This window comes from Glycine soja, chromosome 10, assembly GCF_004193775.1.
Source record: "Glycine soja cultivar W05 chromosome 10, ASM419377v2, whole genome shotgun sequence".
Taxonomy (NCBI): domain Eukaryota; kingdom Viridiplantae; phylum Streptophyta; class Magnoliopsida; order Fabales; family Fabaceae; genus Glycine; species Glycine soja.
The window spans coordinates 35,857,272-35,880,583 of NC_041011.1; the positions used below are offsets into that span (position 1 = coordinate 35,857,272).

Sequence of the window (23,312 nt, forward strand, 5' to 3'; positions counted from 1 at the left end):
CATGATAATATAGCTAGATATGCGCTCATTATCAGAAAGCCAAAAATTGGCCAGTAGGTAGATTCCATATGAATACAACATATAAAATGTTTTCTACCTACGAAAGCAAAAAAAAAAAAGGTTCCAAACCCAGGAATCAGTCTACTAATCTAAACCCAAGTTACATCACATTCAAACCAAATTATCATGAAATTTTTAAAAAATTCAATCAATATCAATGAGATTATAATTTTAAAAAATCCATGATGTAATCTTTACTATTAAAAAAATGCAATAAAAAAAGAAGAAAAAGCAAAGTTAATATAATTTATCGAATTTCATCAAATACTTTCATAAAACAAAAGAACAGAGAAAAAATGATGCCCTCAAATATATGAAACCAGAAATAGCAACCACTCTTAAAACTTAACTGAAATTATGTAACATAATCATAGATTTCACAATCCATATTCATAACAATGATAACATCAATCTAAAATTTCAATAAGAAAATAAGAATAGTATAATATAACATGCTAAAGTTTATAGTTTATTTTATAGGTTTAAAAAACTTTTTTGTGTGTGAAAAAATTGGTAGAATGGGGAGGCACCCCCAATGCTACTGGTCGAGGTGCAAATGGCATGCTGGGAATGCTAACCGAAGCCCACCTAGAAGATTACTGCATAAGTCTAAGCAGCAAGTAGTTTTACACAATCACATGTGATGGGTCAACAAATGCAACATCAGACTTCTAAATTAGTAACCATATATATTTAATCAAAACTAAGAAAACAATACACGGTGCAAAACATTACATCAAGGAACTCAGAAGATTACATTTTTTTTGTCTTTGTACCTTGCAGCTTAAGTTGTGAAAGTGAAGAAAGAAGAGAAGATAAAGCAGTCGATAGAAGAAATATAAGAGCCAATCATTTAAGAAATCAAAATTAAATAAATGGTTAATTTACAGATCCTCATACATATATATACATAAAACATAAATAAAACACAATTATAACCAAATTAAAAGGAAGGTTGATTTGACTCAAAAGACCAATTGGAAGATTCTCAGTTAAAAAACTCAAAATACACTGGTCAGCACCGTCCAATTGCCAATTCAATACGCCTCCTGATCCCCCTATTCCCGCACCGTCATGGCAAATTCACAACCACAAATTTACATTAGAATTTGATGTATCAAATTAATTCATTTCAAAATGATAACTAGAAAAAAGGTTAAACCAACTAAAACTCACTTTCTTGGGCGTGACGAATTCGAAGAACTTCTTGGCCTTGCCATCGTTATTGGGAGACTTTTTGCTTTGTTGCTGGTGGTTGCCATAGAGGTGCTGCCTCTCCGTTATGTATTTCCTTATATGCTCTCTCACGAACCTTTCATATAAGTACGCAGCTCCTGCGAACTGCGGCAACACCAGCCATGCCACCGTCAATAGCTTCACATCGTACCAAATTGGTATCCTGCCAATTTCAAATTTTATAATCAATTTTTCCTAACTATATTAATCAACAATTTCTTTTTGATCCGTAGTCCGTTGGAATCACAAAGATGATTATTAAGATATTTATGACACACTTGTTCAAGTTTCTGAGTTAAACAGTTAAACCTCTTTGATAAAATTCAAGATAAATTCCAATGAAAATAAATAAATTCAATGAGAGAATATGTTTATGCACGATTCTTTCGTACAAATATATAATTTCTAACTCACCACTCTAAGATAGGTTGAAGAATCATTTCCGCAAGGGTGACGAACGAATAGGTGATCTAATAAGCTAGCCATTGCTCGTCATCCAACTTGGACTGGCTCTCTATTGCTACCGCTGATGCATACCTGTAATAGTAATAATTATATAATAGAAAATTACTACTATAATAGTATTTAGTATTTACAAAACTACCGTTTATTTTCTTTGTTTTGTGAATTAAATAATTTTTCTATCATCTACCCTTGCTTTGTTAAGCAGTATTAAAGGACTAAAGGTACATCAAGCTACATCTGGATGTCTTTATATATGTAAATTAATTTCAATGGAATAAGATCTAAACAGACATAAAAATCAAAGTATATATAATGTATGAAATAATCACCACCAAACGCCTGAAATCTAAGACACAGGAATCAATTAAATGAAAAGCTTCTTGGTTTGATATATAATTTCAATTGGTCTTTTTGATAACAGGCTTGAATTTACCTAAAAAGAAAATCACACAATTCATTAACAGCAGAACATCAGAGAAAGCACATTCAAATAAATGTAACAACATGGAGACAAAATGTCATGTAATGAATAAAAATTTAGAAAATAGGTATTGGGGCAAAGCAAAAGCTCCGCTAGATCACAATGTATACCATGTCTCCTCTCCACGTCCATCAATGAAGAGAGTGCAGTTCCACCAACAGTCCATTCTTCTACAGGAGCACATAAATTACCAACCTGATCAAAATATCATAGCAAATCAAAAAATTGAGTTGATGGCCCCAGTATTACCAAATATTTTCAACCATAATCAATCATTAAAACCAATCGAGAAGAAATATCTAATTTGATGATTAGAATATAATGTGAAGAGCATTGGCACAAACTGATGATATTAATCCTGTCTTCCCACTTTGAAGGATGGTTGCAGCACCATAACCCAATGCATAGCAGTAAGTAGAATCAAAATTAGTTGGCAAGCCACATCTCCCTTCATAGCTGCATATTTTAAAAGAGTACATGTGACTACAAATTCTAACCAAAGATAGAGATGCCATTAGCAAATGTATGGTCAAAAGAATTTTAATCCAGCTTAAACTTGAAGGTAAATCCTAAAGCAGGACCATAGGACCTTTTCATATTTTTTTGTCTCATAGCAAATCATATTATCAAACCTTACAACTCTAAGAATGATATATCTAAAATAGACGGAGTACCCAAAAAAGTGGGACTGCCCCCTAAATCCTCCTTTATATGTGCCCCATTGCTTTCTCTTCTCTAACTCAGTTTCAACCATTTGAATAAGCATTTTCTCTGCTTCTATCTTGCCAACCTAAATGGAAATATATACCAATAAGAAATAAGAAAATATACCCAAAAATATCATCTTGACATTTGATCAAACACATAACCCGCAACCAATAAATGTCCTAATGAACATGATCAGAAAATGTGAATTATCAATCTGAATTATTTTAATTAATCAAAAATGGGAAAAAAAGTTATCCTAAAATGCTAATTAGAAACCTGCAACCTATGTATATTACCTGTGATGAGCTTGCCAATTCGAAAATCTTCGAGCAATTTCCTTGGTTTGTCAGAATCTAGGATCCCTTTCGAGTGATGTTCCAGAATACCTTTAGCCAGATTGATACCATACCTGCAGCCCGTAACATGCCTTTAGTATTGACCAGTTTTTTTCCCTCCACCCTGTGCTATAAAAATGATCAGGTAAACATAAGCTCATCAAACACCCGATTCTGACCAAAAACTTTGCCCAAATCCACACACTTAATCCAATTTCCATAGAACATTGCATCATAAATAGTGCATGCACGACAATCATATAGAGTATGCAAACCTAGGCTTTTTGGTCCCTCAATCCCTAACAATAGAAATTAACTTAAAATCACAATGAATTAAGAAAAGACTTAACCTGCAACTTTCATATAGTGAGACACCACATTACCACCAAAAGCCCAAAACTTGTTCAAACCTGCACAACACAAAATCCAATCCGCATCATGGTTGACCGTTTATAAACTAAAAAATAGTAAATTAAAAGAAGAAAAAAATATATGAGAGAGAAAGGAATGAAATATTTGAACCTAAATGGAAATATATACCAATAAGAAATAAGAAAATATACCCAAAAATATCATCTTGACATTTGATCAAACACATAACCTGCAACCAATAAATATCCTAATGAACATGATCAGAAAATGTGAATTATCAATCTGAATTATTTTAATTAATCAAAAATGGGAAAAAAAGTTATCCTAAAATGCTAATTAGAAACCTGCAACCTATGTATATTACCTGTGATGAGCTTGCCAATTCGAAAATCTTCGAGCAATTTCCTTGGTTTGTCAGAATCTAGGATCCCTTTCGAGTGATGTTCCAGAATACCTTTAGCCAGATTGATACCATACCTGCAGCCCGTAACATGCCTTTAGTATTGACCAGTTTTTTTCCCTCCACCCTGTGCTATAAAAATAATCAGGTAAACATAAGCTCATCAAACACCCGATTCTGACCAAAAACTTTGCCCAAAAACCACACACTTAATCCAATTTCCATAGAACATTGCATCATAAATAGTGCATGCACGACAATCATATAGAGTATGCAAACCTAGGCTTTTTGGTCCCTCAATCCCTAACAACAGAAATTAACTTAAAATCACAATGAATTAAGAAAAGGCTTAACCTGCAACTTTCATATAGTGAGACACCACATTACCACCAAAAGCCCAAAACTTGTTCAAACCTGCACAACACAAAATCCAATCCGCATCATGGGTGACCGTTTATAAACCAAAAAATAGTAAATTAAAAGAAGAAAAAAATATGTGAGAGAGAAAGGAATGAAATATATCAAATACCAAGAATAGATGCTTGGAATTGTGTAGAAGAGAAAAGGAATCCATGAACCAAAAACTGATCTCACACATAGTATCTCTCTCTGTGTGAAAGACGGAGATTGGAGGTGGTGGTGGTGGAGGACCTTGCTGCTTTGAGAGAGAGAAAGCTTCCAAGTTGTACAGAGAAAGAAAGTGAGTGAGAGAGAAAGAGAAAGGAGCCTTTTGCCATGGAAGAAAGAGAAATGGAAAAATAAAAAGAAAACCGAAAAAACTTGGGATGAAGATTGGAAAAGAAGACACCTGGAACACTACGTGTAGCAACCAAGGGAGTGGGAAATGTAAAGGTTAGAAAAGAAGACACCTGGAACAATACGTGGAGCAACCAAGGGAGTGGAAAATGAAAAGGTTAAAAGACCAAAAAACCAAGGAAATGGACATGTGTCACAACCTTAGGTAGGGGCATAATAGGCTTTTCCAGGGGGTTCTCTTTTATAGATAGTATATAGATGCTTTTAATTTCTTATATCTACTGTTTCTTAGTTTTATTATTTGTATTTACTGTTTTTAATTTCATATATATATATATATATATAGCTTCCACAACACCATCCACCATAAATTTATGGCGGATTTTTGGCTTGCCGCCATGGTCCCCCATCTGCCATAAAAATCATTGTTGTTAGGATAGATATTTTCATGAGCTTTGGAAACAAAAGTTTCATCATCAAAATTCGAAGGTGATTCAATGGACTGTAGTCATCCTCCTCTTTTGTGGCTACCATTCCTAAACCAGAAACAAAGACACAAAACAGAATCCAAAAAAAAAAGTAAACCAAAAGAAACATAAAAGTTGAACATCAGTCCAAAACTGAAATAAAAAAGGAAGGAAACATGGAAAATAAGCACCAATTAACTAAAAAAATAATAAAATGGCACATTATTTAACAAAATAATAATAGAACTAAACAGCCAAGCATGTGAGAAAATGATATAAGCCTCAATATCATAAAACAAGTGACAAAGCGAAAAGAGAATTTCTTACAAGCATTTAATCGAACACATGGTGAGTACACTTGAAACAAAGACAAATTAAAGACATTTAAATATGGATAAACCCCAAATTTTGAAAAAAAGAAAAAGAAAAAACAATACCAAGATCATAAACCAACAAGAAAACAAAATAAAAAGCCACAAAACATTCAAAGGGAGAGAAACAAGTAGCAACATTAAAACAAATAAGAAGAATCAACTCATTCAAAGAACTTGAAAAAAAAATGAAATGAAATGTTAATAAATGCAAAAGTATGAACTAAACAAGAGAATAAGAATAATGCACTTACAAGATGGAAACTTTGACAAAATAAAATGAAGAGAAAGAGAAATGCATGACTTGGGATGCAAGGGGTGTTAGGTTCGTGGAAGAAAAAAAGAGAGAGAAAGAAGAAGGGGAACGTGAGTGTGGAGAGAGAACGTGAGTGGGTCCATAAAGTTTGGATCATGTTGCTTTTTTTAATATAAAAATAGTCGCACTAAGCATGAAAATAAATCGGGCTCAGCATGGTGAAGACAACAGAATTGAATTGAATTTTGGGTGATGCTAGGTGCATCAACATAATTGCTTGTACACCCAGCATTTTGAAAAAATGTTAAAAATGTCCCTCTTGTATCTTTTTTCCTTTTTAAGTTGTTTATTGTATGTTTTACGTTTGCTTTTTGGTTCCTCCGTTTCTCTCTTTCGTCTGGTTTTTTTCTTGAGATAGGTGAGCTTGGGTGAAGGTGAAGGAGTCGGTGGTCATTGTTGTGGTGGTTGGTTCGTCATCGTCGACATAGGAGGTACGCATTTTTGCTGGGTGTGCGTGAGTTGGAGTGGAATGTCGACATACGGATCAACTGGCTTGATCCGTATAAGCCTTATGGATCAACTTGATCCGTAAGTTGTACAGACTTTGAATTTTTTAAAATTTATTTAAGTTTAATATTTTTTAATTATTATTATGTTTGTATGCTCATTTTAAAAAATAAATTAATTGTTTATATGTGTAATTGAATTAATTTGTATGTAGAATGATATAGGGTTTTTGAATTTTATTATATATGATTATGAATTGTAGTGTTTATAAAATGGTGTGCAGTAAAAAACTATGTAGAGTTTTGTATGATATTATATGTATAGTGCAGTTAGGTGTTGTATGTCTGTCATGTTGAAATTTTTGATTTGTTGTTAAGATGGACAAAGATCAATGGATGTATGATAGTATAATATCGGAAGAAGTTGATATGGATGATCAAAATGAACAAGAATGTGGTGTGAATGAACAACATGTTGATTGTTTGGATGCGTTTAATATTTCTCAGGTAATAATGTTGATTATTGTTATTAATTTCATAAAATCAATGTCCCTTAGAAAAGTAAAATTGTGTGGATTGCATTGTAGGTGTTTGGTACCCGAGATGATGTTTTGCAGTGGGCTCAATCCATTGCTCATGAAAATGAATTTGTGGCGGTCATTATGAGGTTTGACACAAACACTGGTAGTAGAGGAAGGACTTCATTTATGTTAATTGGTTGTGAAAGAAGTGGTCAGTATAGGTCTAGGAAGAAAGATTTTGTTAAAAGAGATACTGGGAGTAGGAAATATGGGTGTCCCTTCAAGCTTCGTGGGAAACCAGTGGTTGGAGGGAAAGGTTGGATGGTGAAGTTGATGTGTGAGATTCATAATCATGAATTGATCAAGTCATTAGTTGGACAGCCATACGCTAGGCGATTGACTAAGGATGAAAAGACAATTATTGTTGATATGACCAAGTCAATGGTGAAACCAAGAAACATTCTGCTAACGTTGAAGGAGCACAATGCCAATAGTTGTACAACACTTAAACAAATATACAATGCAAGAAGTGCATATCGTTCTTCCATTAGAGGAATTGATACTTAAATGCAACATCTAATGAAGCTTCTTAAACGAAATCAATATATTCATTAGCATAGATTAAAGGATGAAGACCTGGTACGTGATATATTTTGGTGTCACCCTGATGCAGTGAAGTTATGCAATGCATGTAGTTTGGTATTTTTGATAGACAATACCTACAAAACAAACAGGTACAGACTCCCACTACTTGACTTTGTTGGTGTGACACCAACAGGGATGAAATTCTCTGCTTGTTGGTGTGACACCTAACATTGATGAATACAGTGAAAACTGTATTCCCTGAGTGTACAAATTTGTTGTGCAGGTTTCACATCGACAAAAATGTCAAGGCAAAATGTAAATCACTAATTGGTCAAAAAAATGCTTGGGAGTATGTCATGGATGTCTGGGGAAGTCTGGTTGATTGTCCTTCGAAAAAACAGTTCGATGAATGCCTTAAGAAGTTTGAAATTGCTTGTTCACCTTGGCCAATGTTTGTTGACTATGTTAACGAAACATGGATAATCCCCCACAAGGAAAAATTTGTTACAGCCTAGACGAATAAGATGATGCACTTAGGAAACACAAGAACAAATAGGTATGAAAATGTTCAATTATTTCTATTAAGGTTGATGAATTGATGGAATTTAATTATTGTATATGTTTATTGCTATTTGTGTATTTCGAATGTAAGGTTGAATCTGCTCATTGGGCTTTAAAAAGAGTATTACAGAATAGCCTTGGAGACTTATGTAGTATTTGGGATGCGATGAACAACATGATCACCTTGCAGCACACTGAAATTAAAGCATCCTTTGAAACAAGTACACATGTGGTTGGACATGTTCTTAAAAAAACCTTATACAAGAGGCTTCTTGGAATGATTTCAAGGTATGCTTTAAATCAGATTGCTGCTGAGTTTGAGCGTGTACATTATGCTAGCAAGAATCCTTCTTGTTGTGGTTGTGTCATGAGAACTACGCACGGTCTTCCTTGTGCATGTGAGCTATCTAAATATGTTGTTGGTAGCATCCCACTAGATTCAATCCATATGTTTTGGAGGAAACTCAGTTTCTCAGACCAAGGGTTATCTGAGCCTGAAGTGACCATAAAGGAAGAGATGGAAACCATATCTAAAAGATTTGAGGAACTTGATGTTTGTGGTAAGTTTACTCTAAAGAGTAAACTTCGGGAAATTGCATACCCTAATCAAAACTCTATGTGTCCTCCTCCAGCAAAGGTCAACACTAAAGGTGCTTCGAAGAAACTGATGAACAGAAACCAAAGATCAACAAAGCATGATCCATCTTATTGGGAGTATGTCGATGCTTTACATTCTGTGCAAAATAGCAATTCTTCAGTGAAACGTAGTGCTTCATCTTCTGACCAACCGAATCCAAGAAGGATCATGCCGATGTTGGATCAATTTCAGCCATTTATACACGATTTCATTGACAACATTGTGGATGTCAAAGCTGACGGTAACTGTGGATATCGGTCGATTGCCGGTTTATTAGGTATGGGTGAAGAGTCTTGGTCCTTGGTGCGCAACCATTTGCTTAAAGAACTTGCCAAATTCTCATATGACTATATCAAGCTCTTCGGTGGCACAGGCAGATTCGACGAATTCAGGAGGCCCCTACTTGTTGATGGGTTAACCAAGGTATGTAATTTATGTTTTGCTTTTTAAGAATTAACTTTGACGTGTATATTTGTTTCATTCATGTTACTGTGGATAAGTGGATGGATATAACCGAGATGGGATATGTCATTGCATCAAGGTATAATGTAATCCTTGTATCGATGTCCCGACAATAAAGCATGACATTATCTCCTCTTAGAAGTCAACCACCAACAGATTCTTCTGTGCATCACATAATTTGTATCGGTCATGTCTATGACAATCATTTTGTTCAGGTACATTGAAGATAGATAGTGTTATTTTTTAAATTTATGCAATCACTTGTGTACATTTGACTTAATATTGTTTCTGCATGTACAACAGGTGTAGAAGCAAGCTTCATGATGATGAATCAAGTATAAATCAAGTAGTTTTGATGATGACAACAAGCCCAAAAGAATGATTTCAAGTTTGAGTCAACAAGTTCAAGATCAAGATTAATTTCAAGATTCAAGAAAAGACATCAAGATTTAAGAGAAGATGAATTCAAGATTCAAGAGAAGAAATCAAGAAGCAACAAGTCAAGACTTCACAAGGGAAGTATTGACAAAGAATTTTTCAAAAACCAAACATAGCACAGTTTTGTTTTACAAAAGAGTTTTCTCAAATTTTTCTAAGTTACTAGAGTATTTACTCTCTGGTAATCGATTATCAGTTTACTGTAATCGATTACTAGTGATAAAATTTGATTTCAAAAAGTTTTTAACTGAATTTGCAACGTTCCAAAAGATTTTTAAATGGTGTAATCGATTACAATATATTGGTAATCGATTACCAGTGTATCTGAATGTTGAAATTCAAATTCAATTGTGAAGAGTCACATTTTTTCTTAAAATGCATTGTGTAATCAATTACATGATTGTGGTAATCGGTTACCAGTGACAAGTTTTGAATAAAAGGTCAAGAGATGTAACTCTTGACATGATTTTCTCAAGGTTATAACTCTTCCAATGGTTTTCTTGACCAGACATGAAGAGTCTATAAAAGCAAGACCTTGACTTGCATTCAATAAGCTTTTTGAACAACTTCTTGAACAACTTTTGAGAAACCTTTAAACCTTTACAACCTTTACGTTTCTTTAAGAATTCTTTCCTACTCATCTTTCTTCTTCTTCTTCCTTTGCCAAAAAGCTTTCTAAGTTTCTTTTTAAACCTTGTTCTTCTACAAGTGAAAATTCAGCAGAAAACAAAAGTGTGTTATATTTTTTCATTCTCTTCTACCTTTGCCAAAAAGAATTCAACAAAGACTAATCGCCTGAATTCTTTTTGTGTCTCTCTTTTCCCTTTTTCCAAAAGAACAAAGGACTAACCGCCTGAATTCTTTTGTGTCTCTCTTCTCCCTTTCCAAGAGAATTCAAAGGACCCCGCTTGAGAATTCTTTTGATTCTTCCCTTTCCCTTAAACAAAAAATTTCAAAGGATTAACCGCCTAAGATATCTTTTGTTTCCCCTTACAAAGATTTAAAGGACTAACCGCCTGAGAATTCTTTGTCTTAACACATTGGAGGGTACATCCTTTGTGGTACAAGTAGAGGATACGTCTACTTGGGTTGTTGTAACTAAGAACAAGAGAGGGTACATCTCTTGTGGATCAGTTCAAGTGGAGGGTACATTCACTTGGTTATTCAAAGAGAACAAGGGAGAGTACATCCCTTGTGGATCTTTGCTTGTAAAGGATTTTACAAGGTTGAAAGAAATCTCAAGAACCAGTGGTTGCTTGGGGACTAGATGTAGGCACGGGTTGTTGCCAAACCAGTATAAAATTCTTGTGTTTGTTTTCTTCTTCCCTACACTTTTTAATTTTTGTTGTGTACTTTACTTTTACGCTTTACTTTTGTTTAAGTTACATAACTTAGTAGTAAATCCTAATTGAGTCTAGTAACATTAAGAAGGATAAGTTTTAATTAGTCAAGGTACAATAATAATTAATTCAACCCCCCCTCCCCATTCTTAATTATTCCGAGGCCACTTGATCCAACAACAGGTTTATTTAAAAGACCATTGTCCTTTACCGCCTCTAGAATTGTTATGGTCTAGCAATTGCCATCCTCAGGCAAAGCAGTGACCAACTCCATATATTAGTAGAATGCAGCAGTATAGAAGCTTCATGATGTTCAAAAGAGACTAAGTTGACATAAATGAAGATTGAGCATATACCTTGTAATGCTTGATCATTATGAATTTTAATCTCACATTAGAGTTTTCTATCTTTGTAGTTTAATTTTGACTTATTTTTTGACGCACAAATTAAAAGAAAAATATGTATCTGACATAGTTCCCATCAATGTTATTTTAAGTAAGTTATCTAGCTTTGTATGTGTCTTTAATGTAGTGGTGATGTTAGTATAAATTAATTATCTTTGTATCTTTCTATGTTTGTTTAACTAATTTGTACTTATTTTATAATGAACTATTACTTAATGCACGTAGGTCAAATCTAATTTTATATTTTAATTTCAAGTCAAGATCATTCTTATTTTAAGTAACTTAACTATCTTTCTATGTAGCTATATAAAATATAATAGCTTGTGACGTCATTAATGGTTACGTAATTTAAAAATAAGCGTTAACCCTAATATTTAGACAAATTAACATAAAATTAAAATTATAAACCAAAATAAGCTAAAATATACAAAATGTTGACTTAAAAACAAAATCTTTTCAAATACAAGAAAATGTGTAAAGAAACTATGGTTGATCCGTGCGCCGCCTTCGTCGAGACCTCACATACACATTGCCATCTGGTGTGACACCCCTAACAATCCTAATGCAGTCTTTCATGATCTCGTGTATCACTGTGTCTGCCGTGACTATCCTTAGGTTGAGCAGATGCTCCAACCTTTCAGCGATCGCTTGGCAAGCATCCTATGAAATAGAAAACAACCATAATAGTATTACGATAACTGAAGTAAATGACATTTGATACAACAACCCAAATAGTAATACTTACCACTACATGTCTAGGCTGCTCCACATTAGAAGGGGCATATGTCGGTGCTACTGCTGGTGCCATTGGGACTTGAGGGATATATGGCTCCATAAATGTGTCATCATGCGTCAGAGGTGGATGTCGCGGCGGATCTGCAGGCTATGCCGCTGTCATGAACGGATGAGAAATGAGGAAGAACCAGTTCATGTAATCGGATGCACACTATCATGGCACAACACAAATCTGACCCGCTGGTGCAAGATGGTCTGAGTAGTGCATCCACCTGTCGTCAATTTCTTCAAATGACACGCTAGTACCTATAGCCGCTGTAGGAATACTCTGCATGTATCCAAACTGGTGCATGATCCTCTCTGGTCGGTGTCTCACGACAACGAGCACCCATCATAGATGATCAGAGAAGCATGAAATCAAATCAAACTCCCAAACGGCTTGATGCTCACCATAAGGCATCCAACAAACATCAGGAATCCTGAGTCCATCTAGACGTTGCCTATAGGTCGATGCAGATATGGACTTCAAAGAAGCCTTCATAGCAATCCACCGACATGCACGTGGTGAGAGCTCATCATAGTCTGGATCAGTCAAACACTCCACAACTGAGGGAAAGTGCTCATATATCCAACACTACAAAGATTACATCAAAATCATATAAATGTCAAATGAACATCTTAAAAACATGTTTAAAACATAGTCATAATTAACTTATTAAAAACATATTAATTACTTGTAACAGAGTGATGTAACCAGCAAGCTGTCGGTCGCCGCTCTTACAAGCATCATTCAAATGATCGTACATATGCAATAGGGCGGAAGCTCCCCATGCATAGCTTCCACTCTGACTAAAGTCACGGAAAGCGTCTAAGAAAACAACATGAACATGGGTTGCACTCTTGTTAGCAAAAAGAATGCAACCTAAGAGATGCAGAAGATAGGCATGAGCTGCTACAGTCCAATGTCCAGCCTGACATCTCCTCTGATAAATATCTCGTAGCCAAGATAAGCGTACGTATGCCCCATGACACTGTGTTGTCTCAATCCTAGCTTCCTCTCCGGAGACCTCAAGTAACTCCACTAACATCAACACGACTTCGTCGACGTGCAGAGGCTCGAAGGTATGGAAGGCGCCAATAATTGGAAGATGAAGTAGAGATGCCACATCATCTAGGGTGATGGTAACCTCCCCAACAGGAAGATGGAAACTGCTAGTTTCCTTATGCCACCTCTCCACGAAAGCGGATATAAGTCCCCGATCACCAATTTCTACTGAACATACAATCAAAGGACTTAATCCTATGGCATCAACTAACCCTTCAATTTCAGGAGCAGGCCTCCCAAATTTCTGAACCTTCCTCCCATGGGAGAATAACTTTAATTCAGGACGTTCCTGAATTGAAGTATAAATGAACAGACAATTTATACATATAAAAATTTAAATTATGACAAATTTCAATAATAAGAAATACTTAACAAATAAGTTTACTAAAAAATTTTAAATACCTCTCTGTTCCATATGCTGACTGCAACATGGTCACCATACTCCGTAAGCACTGATGGGTCACACGGCCCACTTGGAAATCCCTCAGCATCATGACCAGCTTCTGCACCTTGTGTATGTACATCTCCAGCTACCACAGGCACATCCTCGGCAACAGGGGCAACTTCCCATTGCCTACGTGCGGATGCTATAGGCCTTCGTTGCTGGGGAACATCATCTGAATCATGATGATCCTCTCTCCCCAGGGATATACCTATAACCCTACCTATGGCATGACCTAACCCTCTAGTTCTAACCATGATCTGCAAATGTTGACGCACAAATTCCATTACTAAACCACACAAATTTATCACAATATAAACTTGTTCAAAGAAAATAGAATTAAACAACTTATACCCTTAAATCCTAGGCAAGCAAGATTTTGAACTGCTCTACAACGAATTATCTAAATTTCAACCAAGAAATTAATCTATAGTCAATGTGTGTTAATCTTTTGCAGACTAAAAGTAATTTCATTTTCAGGTGCTCATAAACTCTATAGTGTGTGCTTGTGCTCGTAAGTTTTTTGATTTTCAGGTCATTTTGGAAAGTCTTATTCCAAATCTATGGTAATTTTATTTATGAGATTTTAAACTTTTTTGCTTATTGAAATTTGTTTGTAGCAAGACTAATTGAGGAGAAGATGTTTGGGATTGACAACTTGTGTTGGATCTCTGCAAAGGCAACATTAGAAGCTTCAAAGTGTCCAGAGTTTTTAATTCTGCAGACAGGCTTGGGACATTTATTGCTTGTTTTGCTTTTAGACCTGCTTGTTTTGCTTTTAGGACTTAAGTTTTGCTTTTAGGATTTAAGTTTTGCTTCTTTTGCAGGTATTTTGCTTGAAAAGGGGCAAATGAAAGCTGAGGAGATTTGGGACATTTATAGGGGTGCTCCTCGTGTAGCTCAGCTTAGATCTTAAACTAAAATGGAGCATGTTGTTCCTATTTTATCATTAGCCTGCCATTACCATTCTTATATGTGTGCTTGTGTGTGGAATTTTGATATTTTCTAATGACACGTATTTGGTATATAATGCATGATTTGAAACTATTCTCACATTTCAAGATAGTGATTTCACAAATGTTTATTATTTGTAACTTGTAAGTCAGTCATATGTATGATTTTTAAAGCGATACCAACTTAGTAAACTGAAATATCTAAAACCAATATCATCTAGTTCAAAGAATTCAAACATAATACAATACAAACCCTCAACACTAACCCTAAACAATCAACAGTAACCCTAAACCATCATCATTAACCCTAAATCCTAATAAGAAACATTTTTCAAAACAAACATACTTATTTCACTTTTTTTTTAAAAAGGGTCATACAGATCAACTTGATCCGTATGAGACTTACGGATGAACTTGATCCATAAGCTTCATACAGATCAACTTGATCCTTAAACCTCATAGGGATCACCTTGATCCGTATGTACAAACCTACTTCCTACTTCATCTGTATGCCTAAACCTATTTCCTACATCAAATAAGGATCAACTACATCCAACAACAACAACAACAACAACGCCTTATCCCACTAGGTGGGGTCGGCTACATGGATCAACTTCCGCCATAATGTTCTATCAAGTACCATACTTCTATTCAAACCATTAATTTCGAGATCCTTTTTGATAACCTCTCTTATAGTCTTTTTGGGTCTTCCTCTGCCTCGAATTGTTTGTCTTCTCTCCATCTGGTCTACTCTCCTCACTACAGAGTCTACCGGTCTTCTCTCTACATGCCCAAACCACCTAACTACATCCGTAAGAAATAAAAAACAAGCAACGGAATCGATAGCCATTAAAGGGGAGATGAAGCTTACCTCGACGGTGGAGCATCCCTTTCAATGCACGTCCACAATGCCGACAGAAGAGAACAACGATCAAAGCCCAATGAAAATGACACAGAGGGAAGGGAAGAAGAATAGCAGCAGCGCAAATGGAAGCTCACAGTGCTGGTGTACGAAAAGCGTAAAATGGTGTTGGGTGCACCAAAATCCTTTAAATTAAGGCCAGGGGTATTTTTTACCTTTGACATTAAATGTTGGGTGCACCTAGCATCACCCTTGAATTTTAGGTGTAGAGGTCTTGAGTAAAGCTGGTAAGTCCATCATGCAAAGTTCGTATCCACAGAGTCTTTAACCCCAAAGTCTATCCCATCAAGTCCTAATTTTATATCTGTCTTGCATAGTACACGTGTTTTGGAGGCTAGCCTACATTCACACAAAAAAAATAATTAAGAATAGTGAATTGTTAAAACAAATTATTTTAAATACACATAAAATAAATACAATATAAATAAGTGATATCAATTATCAAGTACTTAAGACTAGATTAGGTGAAGTGTAAAGTCTAAATCCAAACAAATCTAAGTACAAATATACAATACAAACAGATAGTTCATTGAATTTTCGAATAATACAACATCAAATAATCAATCTTCACTGACGATGTTTGACCCCATTATTGATGTACTTAGTTCTACCAATTTTTCAATCTCTGAAGATTTGTCCATCTACAAATCATCATAAAAATAAAATAAACATAAGGTAATTCATGAGATTATTTAATTTAAACCTTAAAGAAAAAAAATGAAAGTTGTAATATATATTAAAAATGTAGTATTTACCTTACACCTCAAATTCTAGCAATTAACTTTTGGTAATATCAAATATTACACATTATCCGGAATGAAACAACTTCGGTATTTATTCAAAATACAAGAACCCATACTAAAAGCATATTTAGATGCAACAATTGTCATTTGAATACCCAAAATGTCACATGCAAACAATGAAAGATCCAAAAACCTAACTTGATTCTTCTTCCAATAATTCAAAATATCAAGATTTGGATGATATGCTAAAGACAATTTTTGCTCTTCCCAATAAATATCAAATTGAAAGGTACCATGTTGTGATATGTTATCATTCTCAATTGGTTACACAAAATGAAAAATTAAATATTAAAGAAATAACACAAGTAATGAAGTGAATGAGCAATTAAGTTTGAAAAAAAATATAGACTAACATCAACAAATGCTACTTATGATGTTGACTTTCCTTTAGCCAAGGAAGGATGAGCTTGAGATTCTTGTTGCCCACTTGTAGTTGTCTCTTTCTTAGAATTCTTGACATACTCTTGAAAGAGAGAATGCAACTTGTGCTTCTAATACTTATTTTTGCTTGGCAAGATACTTCACTAATACCAAGTTTTGTATAACAAAACTTCAATAAAAATGACATCTTGAAGCGAGAAGTGTGAATAACCAATTTTAGTCAGAAGAATATTTTAATCTTTTAAAATTAAATAAATATAAAAATAAGAGGTGGTTACAAGAGAATATCAAGTTATCAAAAAATATCTTTGGTTACAAAAAGAAGATTTTTTAAAAGATAATGGTCAGTTAAATAAGAGAAGACTGAGTCAAGATAGATAAGTTAGTTGTGTAACTGACAGATAGTGAATGGTGGAGAGAAATAGGTGGATGAGTTGGATTAGTGGTTACAACAAAAATCTAGAAGAGGTTTATAAAAACCACACTTACATAACAAAAAAACAAAAAAAAAGGAAGGAAAAAAAGGAACGAACGAAAAAAATAAAGAGGAGAAGGGAAAAAATTCTGCACAACACGAAGACATATTTAAAAGTTTTGGCGGTTATAACTCAGTGCAACGATTAAAGAGTCACACACAAGGTTTTGATTTACTCCATTGTATGATTTCCATGTTGACTTATTAAGATGAATGGAGTACATTGTTCTTTCTCTCTTTTGTTTCATACGTGCAATTCATATATATTTTCTATAACTTTCTTTTTTATGTTAATTTGCTTGGTTCTTATGTTAATTGTTTTTATTATCCTTGCTATCATTCTTTTCTTGAGTGTGTGTGTGTCATAGCTTCTAGGATTTGAATGTGGATGAACTTGTTTTTACTTTTTACATAAAAGAAAAATAAATTGTCAAAAGGAATAAATTAGATTGAATGCATGTAAGTGCTAATCTTATGCTCCACCTATTCCGTAGATGGTGCAGAAAATTCTTGCTACACTTTGAAATCTAGTTCCTGACATATTTTATTTTGCGATGAATTATATATGTTGCGAAAATCACGTTTATAATTCTACTTCTTTTAATCAAGAGCAACAAATGTAATTCGTGGTAAAATAAAAAATAGGGATTATAACTTTGAGTGTTTTAATCTACTCGCTTATAATGGATGCAATTCTAAATAATCTACTTTTACTTCATGCAATGGTTTAATAATATTAATTGATAGCAATTCTACCTTTAAGATTTTCAAACCACAAGGGTTTATAGAATAGTCATTTGCTATCATAAACTTTTGGGCCAGAGTAAATTTAAAAATAAAAAATTTCAAAGACAATATTTTATTAAAATAAGCAATAATTTATGACGTTAATTGAATAACGATTATATCTTTAACGTTGTAAATTGTGAGGATTATCATACTAGCCAATTTGCTAGCTTAAATCTTTGTGCTAAATTTTAATAGAGTATAAAAAAGAAGAGATTTTTATAATAAGATTCAAGAATATGTTTTTTGGGCCAAAGTAAATATTTATAAACTTAATGATGTTGCACAATTAATTAGAGGTATCATTTTCTATGGGTATTGTAGAGTGTTAATACCTTCTCTACGTGTCATAGACTCTGGAAGTCATTTACGGTTCCAAAGATTTTTTAAGCGTTTTCTAATGATTTCCTTCAATTTAAAATATTAGTGGTGACTCCATTATATTTTTTTTTTTACGTCATCCCATCTTGATCTTGGTTGCGACAAGGACCAAGAGCAAGCACATCACTATATTCACTCCAATATTTATAAAACTTGTCTTTTATTTTATCTACCATTTCCCTAATCTTCTAATCTTCATGCCTGTTGTTAGTCGTCTTTTAAGACTAACTTTTGTATAGAAAAGTTTTCAAAAATGTATATATTTCTCCTAACTTATAGTTCTTTTTGGTAAGATTGTAAATATTTTTTGATTAGTTTTTATATTTGCTCAGTAGAAGCTTTCCAAATGAATTTAATGTAAATTTCACTTCAATTCCAAATAAAAAGGAGAAAAATTTGAAGGTGCAAAAGTTGTTGTCTCGCTAAGCCTGGACCGTGTGCTTAGCGAGACTCAACCGCTAAGCGAGACATTAGCTGCTTAGCGAGTGAAATGAATATTGAAGAGAATCTGCCATTTCATCACGCGCTCAGTGTGTCATCATCTTGTTCAACGAGAAGATTGTCTCTTTTGCGCTTAGCACGAGAATGACGCTAAGCCAAATTTCACTTAATCGCGCTAAGCGCGAGAATGGCGCTAAGCGCGCCTTCACGGACAAAAAACTCTTTTTAAGCCTAAATTGTAGAGAATGAAAAAAAGGAGGTCTGAATAGACTACGTGAGCGTAGTGCTGAACGAAGAATAGAGGAAAAGTTGAGCAAGGAAGAAAAAGGCCCTAACTTTTAGGTAGATTTTAGGTTTAGGAGTGATTCCTAGGTTCCTAGAGGTGGAGGAGACATCCCCATTGCTTTGTAATTTGGTATTTTCTTTGAAACCCTTCTCCTATTTGTGAAAGGTACTCCCTTGTAATGGAGGGCTAGAATCCTTTGTTGGGAAATTCCGCTGAGTGCTTGATGTAAATATTATTACTATCTATTTGAAGTTGTTTTTATGTGTTCAATGTTTCTATCTGTGCTTATGTTAAGCATGCTTGTGGCTTGATCACCCATTTGTGTGTAAGGTTAGGAGCTTTAGCATTGGAAAATGTATTGCATCCTTAGAACTGGATAGGGCATGGCTAGGTTATCAAACTGCCAGACACGGAGTGCAGTAATTTAGTTTTTATCATGCTGTAATTGTAATGTTGTTCGGTTAGGCTAAGTTCAACAAGAGACATCTAAGAATGAAGTTTAATTTGAATTAGGCCAAACTAGCGAGACATCGGTGTTTGGTATTTGTGCCTTCAACATAGAACACAAAAATAGTTTCAAGTAGAGAAAAACCCTAATTGCATCAAGTATCTTAGTAGAAGGACCCAACGCTTTTACATATTTGTTTTCACACTCACTTGCTCACAATTACTGCTTTTACTTAGAATAAAATTTGCTTCTGTTTTTACTTCATGATAATCAAATCTTTACGCAAATGCCTATTTACTGAATGATGCTTTGCCAAGCAAAACAAGTTCCCAGAGTTCGATACTCGGTTCACACTGTTTTAATTATTTACTTGACAACTCGATGCACTTGCCGGTTAGATTTCACATCCATAAAAACAAGTAGTACTAGGATGCGAACAAGTATTTTGGCACCGTTGCTGAGGAACTTCTCTTTATTTGGAAAAGTTTAGTTCAGTTGTAAGGGTTTATTCTTTATTCTTTGATTCGTTGTTTTGTTTTTGTGAATATTTGTTTATTGCAAAATTTATTTTTCTTCGAAATTGGTTAACTGTTGTTTATGCTTGGTTGTGTATGCATAGAAAGTCCTCTGCAGGTAATTTGGTTCCAATAGACTTGGAAATCGAAGCAACTTGTAGAAGGAACAGAGCAGAAAGGCTTTGCAAGATATAGAAGCAGCAACAATTCTTGAAGAACCTCAGTCTTCAGAGTCATCTTCTAGTTTTCCAGAGACAAGGGAATCAAATACAGCATTGATTGAAGCCAACACAATGGCTGATGAGCAACCTAGATGAGTAACCCTTGAAGACTACTCAAGCACAAGTGTGCCGCAATTTTTCACTAGTATTGTGCGGCCGGAGGTTCAAGCTTAAAATATCACATATCCACATTCTTTGATTCAACTTATACAGGGCAATCAATTTCATGGTTTGCCTAATGAAGATCCTTATGCACATCTAGGAACTTACATTGAAATTTGCAACACAGTCAGAATTGCTGGAGTGCCAGAAGATGATGTTAGGCTCAGCTTATTTTCATTCTCACTATTTGGAGGAGCCAAGAGGTGGCTGCATTCATTCAAAGGTAATAGCTTGAAGACTTGGGATGAAGTTCTGGAAAAGTTTCTGAAGAAATATTTCCCAAAGTCCAAGACTATAGAGGGAAAGGCTACCATCTCTTCCTTTCACCAGTTCCCAGATGAATCTTTGAGTGAAGCCTTAGAAAGATTCCATAGCTTTATACGGAAAACTCCTACTCATGGATTCTCTGAGCCCATACAGCTGAATATTTTTATTGACGGGTTGAGGCCACAATCTCAGCAGCTCTTAGATGCTTTTGCAGGGGGTAAAATAGAGCTTAAAACTCTTGAAGAAGCCATGGAACTAATTGAGAATATGGCTGCTAGTGATCACGCTATCTTGCATGATAGAACACACTATCCCACCAAGAAGAGTTTATTAAAGTTGTCATCACAAGATGCTCTATTGGCACAGAATAAGTTGTTGTCCAAGCAACTCGAGACTTTAACAGAAACACTGAGTAAGCTGCCAACTCAATTACATGTTAGTCAGCCTTCACCTTCTTCTATTTTGCAGGTTGCAGGTTGCACACTTTGTGGTGGAGCTTATGAATCAGGCTGTTGTATTCCCACTGAAGAATCAACACATGAAGTTAATTATATGGGGAACCGACCAAGGCAGAATTTTAATGTAGGTGGATTCCAATAGGGCCAGCATTACAACCAGTAGCAAAATCAGTGGAGGACTCATCCTGGTAATCAATTCAACAAAGACCAGGGTGGACCATCAAATAGACTGCCATAACAAGGGCCTAACCTCTATGAGAGGACAACAAAGTTGGAGGAGACTTTTGCTCAATTCATGCAGGTTTCAATATAAAATCACAAGAGTACTGAGTTGGCCATTAAAAATTTGGAGATTCAGGTGGGACAGTTAGCTAAACAAATAGTTGACAACTCTTCCTCAAAATTTGGAGCCAACACAGAAAACAATCCAAAGGAAGAGTGCAAAGCTGTGATGACCCGTGGAAAAATGGCAACCATGACTGAAGAAGAGAAGGATGAGAAGATAGTGGATGGAGATAAACAACAGTTGGTAACTGAACCAGCATTTGAACCGGAGGACAATTTTTGTAAACTTGAGGAGATAGAAGATGAAAAGGATTACAAAGAGAATGAGAATACAATAAGCAAGAATGAGAATGAAATAAATAATTAGAAAAAGAAAGAAAAAGAAGAAGAAGAAGAAGAAGAAGAAGAAGAAAAAAACAATGAAAAAAATGAAAAAACAAATGAAAAGAAAAAGAGTAAGAGTGAGCAGTCCAGAGAAAAGAAGAAAGAGGTAGCTCCATTTGAGGGGAAAGAAGTGTCATATCCATTGGTACCTTCTAGGAAGACCAAAGAAAGACATCTTGCATGTTTTCTTGACATTTTCAAGAAGCTAGAGATCACCATGCCCTTCGGAGAGGCCTTATAGCAAATGTCACTTTACTCTAAATTTCTGAAGGATATGCTAACCCAAAAGAGCAAGTATATCCACAATGACACAATTGTAGTGGAGGGAAACTGTAGTGTTGTGATTCAACGCATCCTTGCACCCAAGCACAAAGATCCAAACAATGTCACTATACCTTGCTCGATCAGTGCAGTCTCAGTTGGTAAGGCTCTTATTGATTTAAGAGCCAACATAAATTTGATGTCGCTCTTTATGTGTCAGAGGATGGGAGAGCTGGAAATAATGCCAACCAGAATGACTCTACAGTTAGCTGATCACTCCATCATCAGGCCGTATGGAGTGATAGAAGATGATTTGGTCAGAGTTAAACATATTACTTTCCCTGCAGATTTTGTGGTTATAGATATAGAGGAGGATATTGAAATCCCCATAATTTTGGGATGTCCTTTCATGTCAACCGCCAGTTGTGTAGTAGATACGGGGAAAGGTAAATTAGAACTGAGTGTGGAGGATCAGAAAATTTCATTCGACTTATTTGAAGTAATGAAGCACTCAAGTGATCAGAAGGCCTGATTTGATGTGGAGAAGGTAGAACGGGAGATAGAATTAGCAGCTACAGCCATGGTACTGCAGTCTCCTTTGGAAAAAGCATTGAATAATCACGTAGAATGTCTGACCAAGGAGGAGGAAGATGAAGTGCAGGTTTGTATTGAAGAGTTAGATGGTGCAAGGGAAAATTCGACTAGACATATTGTGTTTGAAGAATTGAAGAATAGTAGACCAATAGAAAAACCCAAAGTGGAATTGAAGACTCTACCTGCACACTTGAAGTATGTATTCTTGGATGACAATGAAGCCAAACTAGTCATAATTAGCAGCTCCTTGAAGAAGGAAGAAGAGGATCAGCTGGTGCAGATTTTGAAGAAGCACAAAGCCACGATTGGATGGCACATCTCTGATTTGAAAGGGATCAGTCCATCTTACTGCATGCACAAAATTAATATGGAAGCTAATTACAAGCCAGTGAGGCAGCCCCAAAGACGATTGAACCCAATCATGAAAGAAGAGGTGTGCACGGAAGTACTTAAATTGCTGGAAGTAGGACTCATTTATCCCCTCTCAGATAGTGCGTGGATTAGCCCTGTGCAAGTTTTTCACAAGAAGGGGGGTATAACAGTGATTAAAAATGAGAAAGATGAACTAATTTCCACAAGGACTGACACCGGATGGAAGATGTGCATAAATTACAGGAAATTGAATGATGCTACTCGTAAAGACCAT

General features: G+C 35.1%; 3 protein-coding genes, 1 long non-coding RNA gene and 1 pseudogene across 5 annotated transcripts; 1 reads left to right on the top strand and 4 right to left on the bottom strand.

Moving 5' to 3' along the window:
• Positions 1 to 802: 802 nt before the first annotated feature.
• Positions 803 to 3,531, bottom strand: LOC114372599 (annotated as a pseudogene).
• Positions 2,554 to 3,513, bottom strand: LOC114371689 (pyrophosphate--fructose 6-phosphate 1-phosphotransferase subunit beta 1-like). The gene is made up of 4 exons (XM_028329048.1): positions 3,437 to 3,513; positions 3,227 to 3,359; positions 2,917 to 3,032; positions 2,554 to 2,698 (listed from the first exon to the last, which is right to left on the bottom strand). The coding sequence occupies exons 1-4, from the start codon at positions 3,511 to 3,513 to the stop codon at positions 2,554 to 2,556; spliced, it is 471 nt and encodes a 156-aa protein (XP_028184849.1).
• Positions 3,532 to 3,971: 440 nt separating the features above from the next.
• On the bottom strand, positions 3,972 to 4,960 carry LOC114372601. Of its 2 annotated transcripts, none has more exons than XR_003658223.1 (3): positions 4,587 to 4,960; positions 4,412 to 4,471; positions 3,972 to 4,184 (listed from the first exon to the last, which is right to left on the bottom strand). It is a non-coding gene; the product is annotated as an uncharacterized LOC114372601 (long non-coding RNA). The 2 variants fall into 2 exon arrangements; XR_003658224.1 differs by having other exon boundaries at positions 3,972 to 4,134; positions 4,587 to 4,948.
• Positions 4,961 to 12,487: 7,527 nt separating this feature from the next.
• On the bottom strand, positions 12,488 to 15,056 carry LOC114371690 (protein MAIN-LIKE 1-like). Its single transcript, XM_028329049.1, has 4 exons — positions 15,003 to 15,056; positions 13,604 to 13,903; positions 12,831 to 13,490; positions 12,488 to 12,730 (listed from the first exon to the last, which is right to left on the bottom strand). Exons 1-4 carry the CDS (start codon positions 15,054 to 15,056, stop codon positions 12,488 to 12,490), a joined length of 1,257 nt encoding a protein of 418 aa, XP_028184850.1.
• A 6,999-nt stretch (positions 15,057 to 22,055) lies between these two features.
• On the top strand, positions 22,056 to 22,604 carry LOC114371691. Its single transcript, XM_028329050.1, has one exon. The coding sequence runs from the start codon at positions 22,056 to 22,058 to the stop codon at positions 22,602 to 22,604; it is 549 nt and encodes a 182-aa protein (XP_028184851.1).
• Positions 22,605 to 23,312: the final 708 nt, after the last annotated feature.